Below are 17,413 nucleotides of genomic sequence, written 5' to 3'. Positions count from 1 at the left end.
GCAAATACATTTACATTACATACATTTTGACAGTATTTAGTAGCATTTTGTACGAAAACTGAAACGTAACATAGCCTTGCCATAACATTGATATTTTTTACAGCAGAATCGGTCCACAGAAATTTTTTAACAATACTAGTGTTGAAACAAAAGTAAACATTTATTTTAACGGGTTAATATTGCTGATAAAGTATCTGTTGAAAATTTCCTGCAGCGATTTCGTCGAATAGCACCTAATATAGCAATTCATTGAAAATTTAGTTTATTTTTGACATAGTTGTTCCGACACCATTTACTTACTAAACCCACTCTATGAATGATCTTATTATAATAATAAAACTTATTAATGTAATTTACTTAATAAATTATATTACTTATGAGCAGACTAGAGTACTTAAGTCTCTGATGTACAAATGATCTATATACAACTAGCTACTCCTATAGCTTTTTTCACGATGTGTTATTGCTAACAATTTTTATTTTGACGTAAAATATCAACTATAACTTAAATTTATTCATCTTATCTTAATGCATTTCTTTTTTTTCAGTTCTTACACGAAATTTATTGTAAATTGCACGCAAAAATAAATAATTAAAAATCTAGCATATTTAATGAAACCCTATCGTTTTTAATAATAAAATAATTCACTTACCCGAGCTCCAGTAAATCTCGCCTCAAGCAATTCTTGTTTTCGTGGATCAAGAGCGGTTTGGAAGTGTTCCATCTTCACCGCTGCTCCTGTAAAAACAAACAATATAAATTCCACATAATATGAAAAGGTGACATGCATTAATGATATTTTTCAATACGTGAAACAGAAAACTTGTACACAATGGTTGAAGGCGATTTTTAATTCAATAATAACACTCAAAACATGGGATTGTTAATAAAGAAATAGTTATTGATAATTAAAATTTGTTTGATACTCAAAATATTAATTGATCTGATTTAAACACAAAAAGTAGAATGCTGCATGGCTTTGATAATATTTAATATTAAATGAATAATATAAATGCCTTTATCAGTAATAATAAAATTTGATGCAATTATTAACGATACGTTATTACAGGTTAGTATTTTTTATCAAATACGCTCATTAAACTAAATTTATTTGGTACTAAAATGGGTACGTAAGTATTTATAGTGATTAAATATATTTTTCATAGATTACGTTTGATTATTGCAAGTGAAGTTTGATTTTATAGGGTTTTGTAAATATTCCGATAAATAATAATTAATATTTGACAAAAATCAATGAGAATTACTTTATCACTTGATGCTAAATTACGCAGAAGTAACTCCACAAACTATTATTTTTAAATTTCCTATAAATATATAACTACGTTTCAAGCCCTTCTGATAATTTTTGCATGCCTAAAAAAAAGTTACATGCGTGTATAATAATAATGTATGAATGTATTTTTGGATATCAGTTTTTTTTCACGATTCCAAGAGACTCCGATTTGAACAATTGAATAAGAATTGAAGTAAGATGCGAAAAAGTGCCAAAACCATTTTCCAAAGTCAAAATTACTAAAAATTACGAATTCGTTCATGATTTGTGTTACTAAATTATTAAAAAGCTTATAAACTCATTTCTACACTTGTAGCAACCGATCTTAACATTTCAAATATAACTGTATCGATTGTATATAATTTTTTAAAAGTAATTCAAAAATTATTCAGATTAACATAATTGAAAAGTTAAAAGTATTTACATATGAACTGGCGTCAAGACAATGCACTGCAATGATTAATTATTCATTTGGCTAAAGTTAAAACAGTTGAGTAATTTTTATACAAGATTGCATTGCCTGAATAAACTTAATTGAGAAATAATATAAATAATAGGAATATTTAAAAATTCATGAGCTGAATTATGTTTGAATAAAATTCATAATTGCAAGTATGTAGACAATTTTATATAGAATTTATATAATTGAAATCGCTTATTCACACTATGTTGTAAAAAAAAACTTACCGCCACCGGAATAACAACGCCGGTCACTCATAACGTCAAATCTTGTGACAGCCCCATCAGCCTCTGAAACAATAACATGTATATGAACTATTTTTTATTTATATTAATTTTTAAACAGCAATCAGAACTTAAGAGTCATATAAATTGTGATAATTTGACTTAGTAATACACTTAATATTGGTCGGTTATACAGATGGCAACACCCAAATAGTTGTCCTATCTATGTGTGATAATTATTATTACAATTTATGTGATGGGGCGAATATTGATGCAGCAATATGCCGGATTAGGACTATTTTCACCCGGAAACATGATGCTATCAATATTTCCAAGTGAAAAAAGTTGTCACTACTGCTTGACAACAGGCTGCTCGAAGACGGATCGAACCCGGGAACTCGGATTCTAACAAGCCCCGTCGTTCTAGCAACGAAGTACGAGCGAGAGCTATATACACACAAATTAAATTTATATGAACCTTTCCTTTCCTTTTAAGGAACTTGATAACAAACTTATAACATTCAACCCTTCAGTGGTTAGGGTTGTTTTTATAAAAAAATATGTTAATCCACGCAATTTATATGTCTGATGCTTATGTAATATTACAATTCATTTTTTCACATTTAGTAGCATAACTTTGATGTGCCCAAGTTTCAATGCGAAACTATTTTTAGTTTTAGGCGCTGGTATACAACGGAATGAATAAATGAATTTTGGTTACCAGGTGGATAGTTGAAATCTGCATATCTATATTCAATGTATTTATGAAATTATAAATCAGAAAATATAATTTTAATTTCTGGTTTTCACAAAGCAATTATCTGGAAATCAGATACATGAAGTATTTTATACTGCTAAGTATTGAGTAATTGTTTCAAGAATACGGGATGAAGGATCCATTTTGATATTTAACATGCATCGAAGATAAAATGTACTGCCTTTTAATTTATGAATTTTAAACATAGATCTTATATTACATGGACTGCTAGTCGAGCGCAAAATAAGAGCTCAAACATATAAGGGTATGTGACTTCAGATGACTGAGCGTATATTGCCGACGACAATCGCGGACTCTCTCGATTGATTAAATGCCATATGTCATGTTTTATTTCAATCATATAATGGCAATTGTGATAGCTGATGATTTTGCAAGAAATGATAATAATTTCTCTGTGAAATAAATGTACATAAAATCGAATCCACCTGTTAAAATCGGTCTATATATTATAAGGCCTATGTTAGGCACGGAACATATGGCAAATAACATTTGATCAATCGGGAGAGTCCGTGATTGTCGTCGGCAATGTTCGCTCAAACATGTAACGTCACATATCCTTCTATGTTTGAGGACTACATACAACGGAAAACATATGAAGACTAGCAGTTCATGTAGTGTAACGTCCGTGATTTTAAACATTGTTTTTGTAATTGCAGGATTAGATTACAATTTGTGATACAGTACGAGAGCTTCAATACCGCAATTTCCTTTATTTCGAAAAATTATATTATATCATGTTTCGTGTGCTGTAAAATCTACATTGTTAAGTTTATTACAACCAAGATTCTAGGTCTTTTAAATTCGAAGTGCACCATTTCCTATGTTATGTGAAATACACTAAAATTAAGAAAAATACTATGTACTAAATTAAAGCTAAAAATAATCGTTCTTCATAAACATGAATTGTCTTTCAATTCATTCTTTGATTATTCTGACATTTTACAAAAATATATACTGCAAAGATTAAAGCAAATACACACACATTGGTTTTTGGATGTAATTTTGTTTCTTGTGCAAGTTTTTTCCAAATGGAATACTTTGCTATACTATTAGTCACTATAGTGCCATTACTTTTGAAATACTTATAGTTGTAGCACATTTCCACGACCATAATGTTGCATAATTGAAGATACCAGATATAAATAAGGGATATGCAAAAATGGTTTTGTTTTCCATTGAATCTATAAAAGTTTGAGGCATAATTGAATGAAGCTTTACTAGCTCTATCTTAATTAACTAAATATGTTGGTTAAAACTGACATTTCTGTGCAAGGTATTTATTTTGTAGTGTCTCATTAATAATAATAGACCATCAAATTAATTCTTGGGCTTTGAGATATAATAATCATCAAATCTTAAAACAAACTTTAATATCTCACCAAACTTTAGCAACCTTATTGATGAATACTAGGTTTGGGAATGCAATGAGCCAATTAATATTTTCCTTCATTTTTCTCTAATCTTGGAAATCTCCAATGATCTCATATGATGAGCACTTTTAAATTCAACTTTTTCATATCCAGAAAACCATGGTTCGAATCATTTTCGTGACATTTGAGAAGCAAATAACAGACGTCACGAAACGACACATTTTTTTCTCTGGCCGAACATGAGCACTTATACACAGATTCGAAATTTAACGATATCATGTGTTGTTATTCACAAGTTAGTATTAACTAATTGTTTTTATCGGGGCTTTATCAGCTCTAATCGACAAATGCGAAATTGAGCAAATCTGCCATTGGCAAAATGCCACCAAAGCAATTCCATACATATAGATAAATTTTTCTCTGGATTCAATAGCATTTTACATTTTTATAGCAAAAAGCCAACCAAAAACTACTGCGTGGAATATAATTTTTGCAAAAATTTAATATTAAAAATGAATTTTCACTTTGGATATAATAATCATGATAAAACATGTATTTCATTTCCTTAATTTTCTAGTAATGCACATTATCTCTTCAAATATAGCATATTTTAGTAAATCATGACCAAATCATGTTTATGCTGTAAGTGCTGAACTCGGTTATTTTTTTACTGTATATTTTTAATAAAATTAAAAAATTAATAATATATCAATAGCACGAATATCAAAATTTGTACTATTTGTAATAAAGCAATTTAGCTTTAGTGTATTTTTTTCTAACAAATAATTCTATACAACGGCTGTGACTTAATGAAAGCCTAGAAGATTTTACTACTTATTTATTTATTATTTTATTTTAACCGCGCCGTGATAATACATTTTATTTCAGGTCCTGTATTGATTATGTTTTACAAATCAAATATTTAGCGGCATACTAAATGGTTGACCATCATCTTCGCCAGGCATGTATACTTTTTAGAAAATAAAATTATATATTTTCAGAGTTTTTTTTTATATGAAAACTTTAAACTTTTAACCTACAAACCGTCTGAGTAATTAATATATAATAATAAATTCTGGAAATTTATATTGGGAATAACTAAAAAATTCATTTGTCAAACTTCCACCGTTTACAAAGCCATCCCTTCACCATTTGCATTGCAACTTTTGAGGATTTTATATGTCTACATAATTTATTAATCGATTTAAATCAAACGTTACTTATAGAGAAAAAATATTTCGGATGCAAAACATGAAGTTATTTTCAGATCTAGACAAGCAACAACATCAATTTTGAAGGAATAATGTATAATAGCATTTACGTTAATTTCCATTAGAGTATAAGTTATTTAATAAATCTACTCAAAGTTCGTTAAAGGCTGTGACAGTTCAACCAAGTATTGGATTTACAAAAATTTTATTAGATACAGTAGAAGTTCCTTATATTCGGGGGGACATGCTCCAAAATAAGAATACATCATGATAATATAGAAAAATAAGAATATAAAAAAAATATTTTTAATTGTAGTTTTTGAACATTGTGATTAATTAGGTTCTGGCTAAGACAATGTTTTGAAGAACTTTGTAATTTTCTCTTGCTCTGCACAGTTTTTAACAGCTTTTCCAATTCAAGCTGATACTCAACAGTCGGATGAGAAATTGCCTCTAAAGGTAAAAAACTTGGTTACATGGACTGTTCAGTATTCATATATAAATTGTACAGATTCTTTGTCATTTTTGTAACATTTTTATTCCATGTTGAAACAATTGGCTGGGAATGTTTTGTTTCATGTTGGGGTTTGGGTCGAATTTTAACTATAGAGAAATATATTTTATTCAATGAGAAATAAATCATTTGATTTTATTTGTCAGCTAAGCCAAAGGCTTGGAAGGTGACTTATATCGGCATTTACAAAGAATGTTGAATTTGATTCTAGCCGCGAATATAGGAATTAGGTCGCATTTTTTGGGCTCTAAGAGCGAAAAAATGATTGAAGAAAGCGCAAACAAGGAACTCCTACTGTATTAGAATTTGAAACGAATCTAAATTAAAGAAGTAAGATATACGACTCTTATTTGGGATGTTTATTTGTTAACTTCCCGTAGGGTAAGTTATAGAAATAGTCCAAAAATCGAAATTGAAAATGTTTGCATATGATTACGTTTCAGAGGTATCTGAACAATATGGCATACCTTAGAAAATATGGATGTGTGTGTATGTATGGATACAATTTTTGGTTCACAGATCAACCGGTTCAAAAAACATTCAATTCCTGCTGATGAGGAGACGTGCTGATTAGTTCTAGGCGAAGACATGTCCGGCCGTTTATGGAGATATGGAGCATACAGTGCAGAAGATAGGAATGGAATATTTGAGAGCACAAAGCATCCGATTTGAATGGTTCAAAAAACATTCAATTCGTACTGATGGGGAGAAGTGATGATTACTTTTTGGAAAAGACATATGCAAGAGTTTCGGAGATACGGAACTAAATGAACAAAGAATGGCAGTTCCTGCGAGAACAAAGCATCCCATTTAAATGATTCAAAAAACCCTTTGCTTGTATCGACAAAATGATTGTTTTTGGTGAAGGCAAATTTTTTTATTTCAATTGTTTTTTTTTAATTTCCAAAAATTGTTTTTTTGGATATTTAAAATAATTCGAACTTTAATTAAAATTTTAAGCTCACAATAAGCTCACTTATATACTTGAAATAAATCATTATAACTTTGCAATTCAGTTCATATAATTCTTAGAAATATGAGGAGATAAGATCCTTCATTCTAACTCTGTTCGTTAAGTCCTGTTCATTTTCTTTTCATGTAAACTTATATAAATGTCATAGTCCAATTTATAAACTTTATATTCTGTAAAATACAAATAATGAAAGTTACAGTATTTTTAACAATATATTTGAAAACATTTAATATTCTTCGAATATTTCATTATGGTACGGGAAGTTTAAGCAATTTGCCTTAAAGCAGGATGCCGTACACCACTAATCAACTTTCCGTAGGGCAAGTTATAGTAATCGCAAAAAAATCGAAAATGAAAATTTTTGCATATCTTCACGCTTTGAAGGTTTCTCAACATTTACATACCTTAGAAAAAATTTAGATGTATGTGTGTGTGTTTGGATACAATTTTTGGTTCACGATTTCGGGCGCACGAATCAACCGATTTGAATGATTTAAAGAAATATTTGATTCCTAATGATGAGAAGACGTGCTGATTAGTTTTTGGTAAAGACAGGTCTAGCTGTTTCAAAGATACGGGACAAAAAGTGGCAAAAACGGTAATTCAGTTTTTGAGGAAAGCGAGCAGCCGATTCGAATGATTCATGAAAAACATTTTATTTGTATTGACGAAATGATGAATTGGTTAAATTTTTGGGTAGGCAGGTCTAGCGGTTTCGGAGATACAGAGGAAAATGTGAAAAAAAAGTAATTTGGTGGTCTAAATTAATCATTAGACATATTCACATCAAATTATCAGATAATTTATAGATATTTCAATAACCAGAACAAATTATGTTACAATTTTTTTTGGGTTCTGTACCAAGATTTTTAAATTTTAAAGTTCACTTATACGGTTCAAACGAATTTCAAAATCTTCTGATTTTTTTTTAATTTTCAAAAATATACAAAGTTTTACTTTACTTATCACTTTAAATATAAATTTTAAATTTATAATTCAGTTTAAAACTGTATATATTTCACATGCGTTATTCTACTCGTAAGAAATATATCCTCAGATGGATTCGTTCAGCATTCCTTCTTAATGTAAACATTTTCAAGTGTTTTGAGTGATAAGAACGTCACTGTATATTATTTGAACAAATAAATATATAGTAATTATAATCATCTATTTGAAAACATTTAAAATAATTGTTATTTCATTAAACAAAATTTATGTATTATCAATTTTTTGCTCGAATGTTTAATTGTGGTACGGGAAGTTCCAGCAATTTACCTCAAGGCAAAATGCCACTTTCAACTAGTATCTTATTTGTTTGGCTTTGCATGAAAGATATTTTATTATTGTGTTATTAAAGTAGATTAAAATTGATGTGAAACAAAATTATTATCATTATACAGCAATACACATAATTTTATTCATAGTTGTGTAAAAACGTTGTCTTGGTATGTATATAAACTATGTAATTTGAAAATTTCGAACTAATTATTAATTAGCATTTGCCTTCTAATAATAGTAATGGCGTTTTCATACTGTGGACCTGCCTTCGGGCAGACCACTAATTATTACATATTTACCTTTTGGTTAACAAAGCACAACAATCGACAGATTAAAATGGTTTCAAAACACAAATACACTGTTACAAGAGATTAAAAATAATTTCTATACAGTGTTTCAAATTCAATTAATATAATTTTTAAAAATAAACGCTTAATAATATACATTTCGACGACAATAATAAATATGTTAATGCAATTATCAAAATTCAATAACTAGTCCGTATAAAACTTGCTAATGATCGTGTTAAGGATGCTGATCGTCTATACGCAATTTCCTTCCATTTAAATTGAATGCATACGATTTATTAAACAAGAACAATGTCTGCCAACGTAACGGATATTCTGATAATTGACGTCCGACAAAGTATTTATATTTTTAATGAATAGCATTCAACAAATCATACAAGACGGCTATGCCAACACAGCTAATTTCTCTTAGCAAATAACAATAAATGACGTCATGGTCCCACATCTTGATAATATTTATTGCAAAAAATCAGAAATAGGCAGAAATTAAAAAGTGGATGAAATTGCATTAACATAAATCTGTCCATTTTGGTATTAAAGTAATAATATGTTTATTATAGGTTTGCCACTAATTTTGTTTCGAATGTTTTTTTACTGATTATATATTATGCACAAGATCTGTCAAAACTCGATCCCTCCCAAGTGATATTTTGCCGATCTTTTACAGAAAATATGTAAAACGACTGGATGTAAAAAGTCTTTAAACACAGAAAAGAATATAAAGTAAATATTGCTTTACCATTTTATAACTAAACATGACGCGAGCATGTGTCGCAATATCAATGCAAATGTCAAATAAATTAAGCCAATGAGTCGAAAAGTATGAACGACCAAATTTAAGTGTGTACAGTTATTGCAATATCAAATATTTTTTTACACTCCATTAAATCAATCGTCATCGGATAATTGTTCATCATTAACATATGCAAATTACAGTATTAGATCTATTAATAAATAAATAAACTTACCTTTTCAGATCCAGAAAAATCTAGATCTCAAGTCGGCCAAATGTTATCCAATTTTATCATAAACAATTGTTTAATTACACAAACACTTAACATGCATGTTTCAATATTTTTCTACTTTATGAACAAACTTAGGAGAAAATATAAAAGTTGAAGATGGCGACCGAATCGCTACCTGCACCACGATTTAACCTTTCTGCACGGTCACTAAAATCAAATTATATCGATTACGAATGTTTCACTTATGTCACATCAGCATAGCATCGAAAGTAAACACACAGAAATATAGTCAAAAGTTTTTTCTAAGTCGATAAAGAAAAACAAATCCATGGTTTGTCTACATGTTTTCTTATTTTATCACAGAATGCTCTAATTTGTTTTGCATAGGTGACGAGATTACCGGCAAAGACCCGGGTTACGAGTTACGAGATGTGAGAGGGGGCAGTCAGCCACATTCAGGGTTGACACTACACGACTATGAAACACATTGCCAGCAGTAGTGAAAACATTCCAGACACCACACTTACAAACAGGACAGAATACAAAAGCCTAGTACGACATCTAGTCGTTGAACATATTCACTGGCAAATATTCATAATTATCATTATTTACCACAAATGATTTATAAATAATAATTTATTGTATTATATAGATAGGCTCTTTAAATTCAAAAATCTTCTTGTAAGATAATTTATTTATATGTTAAAACCAAATTTTTAAATGGGTTTTATATTTGCACTGTTATTATAAGCTTTAGTAAGATAAAATATTTGTTATTAATCTTTTCAATCCATTAGAATTCCTTTGAGCTGTTGTGACAATACTATTAACTACGTGGCTATTTTGGAAGACAGCCTGGACAACCCAATGATTGTCTTATCTAGATTTGATATATTCTTATTGAAGTAAAACTTCTTTAGGTGCGCCTAGGGAGTAAATCTGTGAAAATGCAACAGAAGTTGCTTTACGCCCGAACTGTTCGTTCATTTCTATACGGGTCGATTGTGATTAGTAGTCGTGTCGAGTGAATAGAGACCTTTTGTTGTATGCGTACCGGCGTACATCAACGAGGAGATCGATCATTAGATTTTAAGGTTACATCGTACTACAAATCTTGATTTAATAAAAAATGCCTGAATCAGAAAAATATTTTACCCTGTCCCCCGTAAATAATTATAATGAAAATAATGAAACAAATGAAACATTTACGCCGTGTAAGAAACGTAAGTTTATTGAAATAATTTCTATATTATTCGTAGTTTATATAAAATATTTTTATAGGCAAGACAAATATTACAGCTGCTCAAAGAATGAGATTATATCGCCAGCGAAAAAAGTAAATACGTAAATACTAGCGGTCGATGAATGTGTTTTCATTTTAATTACATGGAGTTCTTCAAACACAATTACATGATGAGTGAAATTGTGCAAACCATATTTGTTTAGGCGTTGTTTAACATAATCCACTGTGTGAACCGACATTATAGAATTTATTAATCAGCAATTACTTCATTTCTCTAATGAAGGTCCAAGTCCTAAATGTTGATTACAATGACAAATCGATCATGTGATATTTGAAGTATGACTTTAATTACATTATTGTTTGCAAATATTATAAATATCTTTAATTATTATATAAATATGTATAATGGTTGACATTAATAAATGTGTGAATGTGTGCATCACGAGTGTTACCATATTACTAATAAATATTATTTAAAATGGTTATATGATGTTGTATTATGACTTAAGTTAAAATAATATTTATTATTAATATGGTAACACTCGTGATGCATTTTAGAATACCATCTCGCACAATAGTAAAAACGTTTTACTTCAATCGCGTGTGAACCTGATACGAACTCTTTTTTATTACAATTTTTCTAATATCGATGATATAATTTTGATGCAGCAATGTCACAAAAGAGCAATTTATATTTAAAATCTATATTTTTAAGTAATATCGATACTGCTTATCAAGCTGAGATAAAAAACAAGGCTACTTCTGCATAATCAATTGTTGCAATTTTTTCATCGATTTTGATTAAACTTTGTATGACTATATATAGATTTCATAGTGTAAACATAAATACATTTTTAGAACACAAACTAAAATAAAATGTGTGAAAAAATTAATTAAATTTCATTCTTATAATTTCAGATAATATAAGTTTGTTTGCTCTTCAAATATTAATAAAATATCGCATTGATTAGCTTTTAGAGAAAGCGTAAAAAGGAGCACCAGTGCTCCTATTAACCGCAATACAGAAATGCCATCATCTTGAATACAATATTCGATACGAATATACATGAAAACAAGTCCTAGTAAAGCACCATTGCATAGGTATTGAAGGGTGATTAGCTTTATAAATTTCCAGCGCTTTCCAAACTTTGGAAGTGAATAAATGTGAACTGATGAATTATAATATATAATATTTCAAAGATCTAATTCTATAATTAATATTCTAAAGAAATAAAAGCTTTGCTCAGCACAGACTTGCAGTAATTTTTCTTGAATTAGAATCTTTGAAGCATCATATCTGATAAACATGATATAGAAAATTCTAGTTAATTCTTTTGCATATGTACTTATTTTAATATTAATTAGTTGCGAATTATAGAATATTTTCTGTAAAACTAATGTTAAATCTAAAAAACACATTCATAATAATTTGCACCTTTTTTCAATTACAAATTTAACTAATGCTTGCAACTTGTTAATACAAGATATTTAAATGTTAATCAGTCTTTTCTTCTAATATAAACAAATACTTTAACAACACATACTTACATTTTTAACTTTGTCTTCGCATATTTATGGTACGACTGAAAATCTTTTTTCAAAGCTGAAAACCTGTATAAAATAAAAAAAAAAATAACCATAACTCTGGAATTGATTTCATGAAGCTAGATTTATATCAGAAAGAAATATTTTGAAATAATAAAACTTTTATCATAAATTATTATTTTATATATAATTAAAAGAAAAAATTATGTATTTTATTATCAAAGTCGAAATAGTGATTTATTATATTTATAAAAGTTAAGTAAGGGATATCCACATATTTACCGACTATTTGTTTTAGTTCATTTATTTTAAATGCTTAGATTTCAATATATAAATTAAAAAATACTTTTATTAAAATTATATTGTCATTTGCGTTTGTGCAATCTTTGTACATATTTATTTAAAGTAATATTATTTGGGAATGTATTTTTTTATTTGAAATATTTTTTTTTATAAAAATCTAAGGTTATAATTATATATATATATATATATAATATATATATACACATTTAAAATATACCTTCATATATGAATCATTATACACCATCACATGGATCATAGAAATTAATGCTACACCCATTTGAACTTATAATTAAATTCTTTTATAATAAGAGAAATAATCTAATACAATAATTACGGGTACATCACATAGTAGTAAGATCAGATATAGCAATATATCAGATATTAACAAAAATCACAATAAAACGATAGATCTGAGAGACTTTTTTTCAGTATATTATTACTACAGTAGTATATTCCACCAAAAATTAGTTTAATAATAAAATATAAATCTCATTTATAAGTGTTTTTTAGACATTTTATATGATATCTTTAATTTTCTACATGTGTATCAAAAAAGTTTAATATTATATATTTGGTATAGAAACTGCAAGATATCAGCTTAATATAATCATAACATAAAAAAGTATACAATATACTTTAGAGTTTAAGTACAAAAATAAAACTAAAATGATTTTTTAACTGATATAAAATAACAATTACTTGTAAATGTTTGAATTGAGCAAGTTTAAATAGTTTTTGTGTAAAATATTAAAAAACATTACAATAAATTTGTATCAAACAAATAAATGGCTTTTTTATATCAAAAGATAATATATATATATATATATATATATATATATATATGTATATAGCTTATGTAAAATTTTATTTATGGCAAGATATTCAAACTAATCTAAAAATTTCACTGGGTAACGATACTCATACCTTGATAATGTTTCAATGTAAAATAATTTTTACACAAGAATATGAATATAAACAATATTATACGTCCTGGATTTTATTTTGAGCCATTGACACATCTATATTGTTAATAGACGAACTATTTGTTAAACTATCTGAATCCTTTTCAGTAGCGCTGATAGCATCTTGATCAATTGCATTTTGCGTTGTTGTTATACTACTCCACCAATTGGAAAAAACACCTCGTGCTTGTGACAAAGCTCCACCTAATTGATAATTGGAATTAAATTTATCATTGAATTTGTATCTTCAATTTAATTTTTTACTATATAATAACAAATAACATCAAAACACACGCACACACACACACACACTTTATATATATATATATATATATATATATATATATTTGTATATATAGAATACCACATACCTACAGCTCTGCTTGTATTGGAAACAGCAAGATTAATTTTCCGTCCACTCTCACTGTTTTGCATGGTCCTGTAATTTTCAATAATTATCTGAATAATGGAAAAACTTCTGCTTCTGAATTTTGAATAATCAACAGAGGTATCTATTTTGAACCAAACTTCTAAACACAATGACAAATGTATATATATATATATATATATATATATATATATAATATGATGACTAAGATGTTTTAATCAGTTGTAAAACTAAATTCAACTTCAAACCGAGGTTTAACTTACTGTGTTAATCTCAATTTGACATCGCCAACTGATAGTTGGCCAACACATGGATGAGTAGCAGGAATATCATCCAAATTTTGTAATGTCATCCCAAAGTTTTCTGACCAGGTCTTGAATGAGTCGGTTCGGCGCCATGCTGATACAAAGTTTCCATTGAAATGATTAAGGCTTGCTGGATCATCTAAAATGTCAATTACAATAACATATATTTGGTATAATTGTAGTTGGATGCATTCTGGAGATACAGTTATCATTAGTTGATTTAAGAATAAATCTTGAGAAATCTAATTGGAATAAAGTTTTCAACATTTTCTCTATGTGCAAAATTATTATTCAAAATATTATTTTATTAATTATAATTAAGATATTAGATCCAATATTAATAAAAACCCACCTGACTGCATTGCTGTTTGTAACATAGACATAAAATATAATTGAAATTGAGCTCTCAACCAAACTTCACCACCAATAGTAGAATCGTGACCGGCACCAGTTACTAATGAATGGTTACTAGCGGATACTAAGTTAATAGGATTGAAAGTATTCCTGACTAAACAATCAGCAAATCTCAAGTCTTCTGTGCTCAATGTTAACTGTTTTCTAAGTTCAGGGTCCTAAAATTAATTTAAATGGAATGTAATTTGACAATAAAACATAAAATAAAGCCAAAAGAAATGCAGCTTATTATGTTTTGCCCAAATGATTTTTCTATTGTTCAAATATAAGTGATTTCAATTTGATATTATTTTAATTTTGTAGGCAATCATTTCAATTGCTCAAAATACTCACATAACACTGCATTGTTAGATTATCTACATCTATGAGAATATCAGCAAGATTTCGCTTTTGGCGAAATAAAACATTAGAGGCTCCAATAATATATCCTTTTACTTTTGGCTCAGTTAGTAACTCCATATATGGTAGTGAAAGATATGGAAAGCAGAGGTATCCATTTGAAAAAATTGGAAGCGGTCCTCCCCAATTTAAAGTATCTATAGCTCGCACTCTAGAATCAACGTTGGCACCAGCGCCTATATAAATAAATTTATATTAATTATTTTGCTTTCTTATATAAAATTATCTGACTAAAATAATTAATCAAATTAATGTATTAAAAAAACCATTAAATTCACAAAAATATCACAAAAAATGGTTATCTTAATGATTACAGTAATATAAAAATTTAATTCATAATATATAATAATAATTACATTGTTTCAAATAATTTCAAGATATTTTAGTTTTACAACATTAATTATTTAAAATTTTGCTAAATTATTTTGTAAATTATGTCGGTAATACTTACCATCTAATGAATCTTCAGACCAAGTGTTTACTAATTGTGAATCATTAATATCATAAAAATCATCATTAACTTCTAAATTAGTCTCATTTTTTATAGCATTTGGAATTTTTGCACCCTTGTTATCATGACTATTTTTAGAATTATCTTCAGAGATATCTTTTCCATCAATTTCATTATTTCTGTGATTTATGAATTCAGTAGAATTATTTAAATTCTGCTTTTCCGCATTGATATTATCTGTATTTGCATTATTACTAGATATTTTTCTTTTTATATCAAGTGTTCTAAAATTAAAATGCTTATAGAACCAAATAAAAAATATATAATTTGAGCTTATAAACTATACTAACCCTGTATTTGCCGACTCAAATAATCCTTTGTCTATAATATTGGGATGAAGAGATAATATAGTTAATAGGGCTAGACATAATGGCCTTACTGGTGAACCAAATATGACAACCTTTTTTTCCAATAATATTAATTTAAATAAAACTAATATTTTATGACGCCACCTGTAAATAATTGTCTTTATTTCTATTATATATATTTTGTTTTTGCCAATATGTTGCATGCCATCTTAATTAAATAAATTTAATCTAATAATTAATTATATAATTATATTACTAGGTTTTTAAATTTTCACACTATTTTGATTATTATATTCTCTCTATTCTTACCTAACACTAAATCTCTGACACTTAATCCTATAGTTATTTTTTCTAAAATTTCATTTGAGCCAAAACATTGGTTCATATTATGATATGCATCCTGCAATATCTTGGTTTGGCTGAAGTCGCCTTGTTCAAAAAATGCATGTGCTATTAATGCAAGTTTTATCTCAATATGACCATATAAAGGTAAGGTGCTTAGAACACAAACTGATTTTTGAACAGTGCTGCGAGTTACATCAGAAGGTATATTAACTAATTTCTAAAAAAGAAAAAAATATTATTTGTAAACTAATTTTGAATGTAGATGACCTGAATTTAAAAAACTAGATTAGAAAAATATTATCTTATACCTTATATTTTATTATAATATATCTTATTTCAGAGTGTTAGTCTAAAAAAAAACTAAAAATGAGTAACACATAAACAGCATTTTGACAATTCTATCAAATATAATCGCAGAAACAGTTATCGTACCACTTATAACACAACATAAACAAATATTACCTCCACTGGTAATTGTCTATAACATGATACTCCAAAAATAGTCTGTTCATCCTTTTGTAATCCTGGTAAATGAAAAAATACAGAATCTTCTGTAAAATTATGGGATCCATCTGGCAAAGCTAATGTAGGTAAATATTTCCAAGCCGTAGGGCATTCAGAACTATCATCTTTTTCTAATGGAGGATATGAATATTCTATCTAGAAATTAGAAAAAAATCAAAACAATAATATAAAGATGTATAATTTTCACTTACTTCAAATTATATTTGCAATTTACCTGACAGCCTTTTTTGTGGTGAAATCCAATAACAATAATATGTAATATTGGTTTTGTGCAATTTGACATGTTAAGTACAATTATTTACAGAATACGTGAAATATTAGCATTGTAAGACAAAACCTTAAACATTAATGTTTTTATTTGTGCATTTTATTTTCTTTAATCTATTATTGCCGTGTACATCAAATCAATCAATACACATAACAAATGTCAAAAAATCAATTGACATTTCAGGGATTAGCACAACGGCACACGTGCATGTCATGACAGTGTAGCCAAACTTAAAATATGGACCGTTACGTTTTGAATATTTGAAAACGAAAACATCGAAACAAAACTTGAATTTAGATTTAAATGTGATTTACTACAAAATGTAAGTGACCAAACATAAACTCCATTTTAGTTTTGAACATTTTTTAAAATATTTTTACTATAGCCCATTTTCTCTTTGTAATACTCAAGTTTTTGAAATCACAAAAAAAAAAAGAATTTATGCTTCCTGCTCCACAAATAAATTATATTTTATTACCCACTGAATTGCGAAATAATACCAACAGAATTCGTCAAGCAAT

At 27.9% G+C, this 17,413-nt stretch overlaps 2 protein-coding genes across 3 annotated transcripts in view; both read right to left on the bottom strand.

Moving 5' to 3' along the window:
* LOC113387588 (serine/threonine-protein kinase tousled-like 2) overlaps nt 1-9,692 on the bottom strand; it is an 83,785-nt gene extending 74,093 nt beyond the window's left edge. Inside the window, exon 1 of one of the 2 annotated variants that reach the window (XM_026624927.1) lies at nt 9,380-9,692. The gene's annotated coding sequence lies outside the window, so the exon portion shown is untranslated. The remainder of the gene's footprint in view (nt 1-9,379) is intronic. The other variant, XM_026624928.1, reaches the window with a different exon arrangement.
* Nucleotides 9,693-13,448: 3,756 nt separating this feature from the next.
* On the bottom strand, nt 13,449-16,936 carry LOC113388147 (late secretory pathway protein AVL9 homolog). The gene is made up of 10 exons (XM_026625549.1): nt 16,839-16,936; nt 16,562-16,759; nt 16,064-16,316; nt 15,737-15,920; nt 15,387-15,670; nt 14,870-15,111; nt 14,475-14,694; nt 14,081-14,261; nt 13,801-13,868; nt 13,449-13,633 (listed from the first exon to the last, which is right to left on the bottom strand). Exons 1-10 carry the CDS (start codon nt 16,905-16,907, stop codon nt 13,449-13,451), a joined length of 1,884 nt encoding a protein of 627 aa, XP_026481334.1. The 5' UTR covers nt 16,908-16,936.
* Between the last annotated feature and the right edge of the window lie 477 nt (nt 16,937-17,413).

The sequence above is a fragment of the Ctenocephalides felis genome, unplaced genomic scaffold (assembly GCF_003426905.1).
Source record: "Ctenocephalides felis isolate EL2017-DRISC unplaced genomic scaffold, ASM342690v1 CF-g0.4_SCAFFOLD_03572, whole genome shotgun sequence".
NCBI lineage: Eukaryota > Metazoa > Arthropoda > Insecta > Siphonaptera > Pulicidae > Ctenocephalides > Ctenocephalides felis.
The sequence above is the reverse complement of the archived record's forward strand: the minus strand, read 5'-3'. Positions and strand labels throughout refer to the sequence as shown.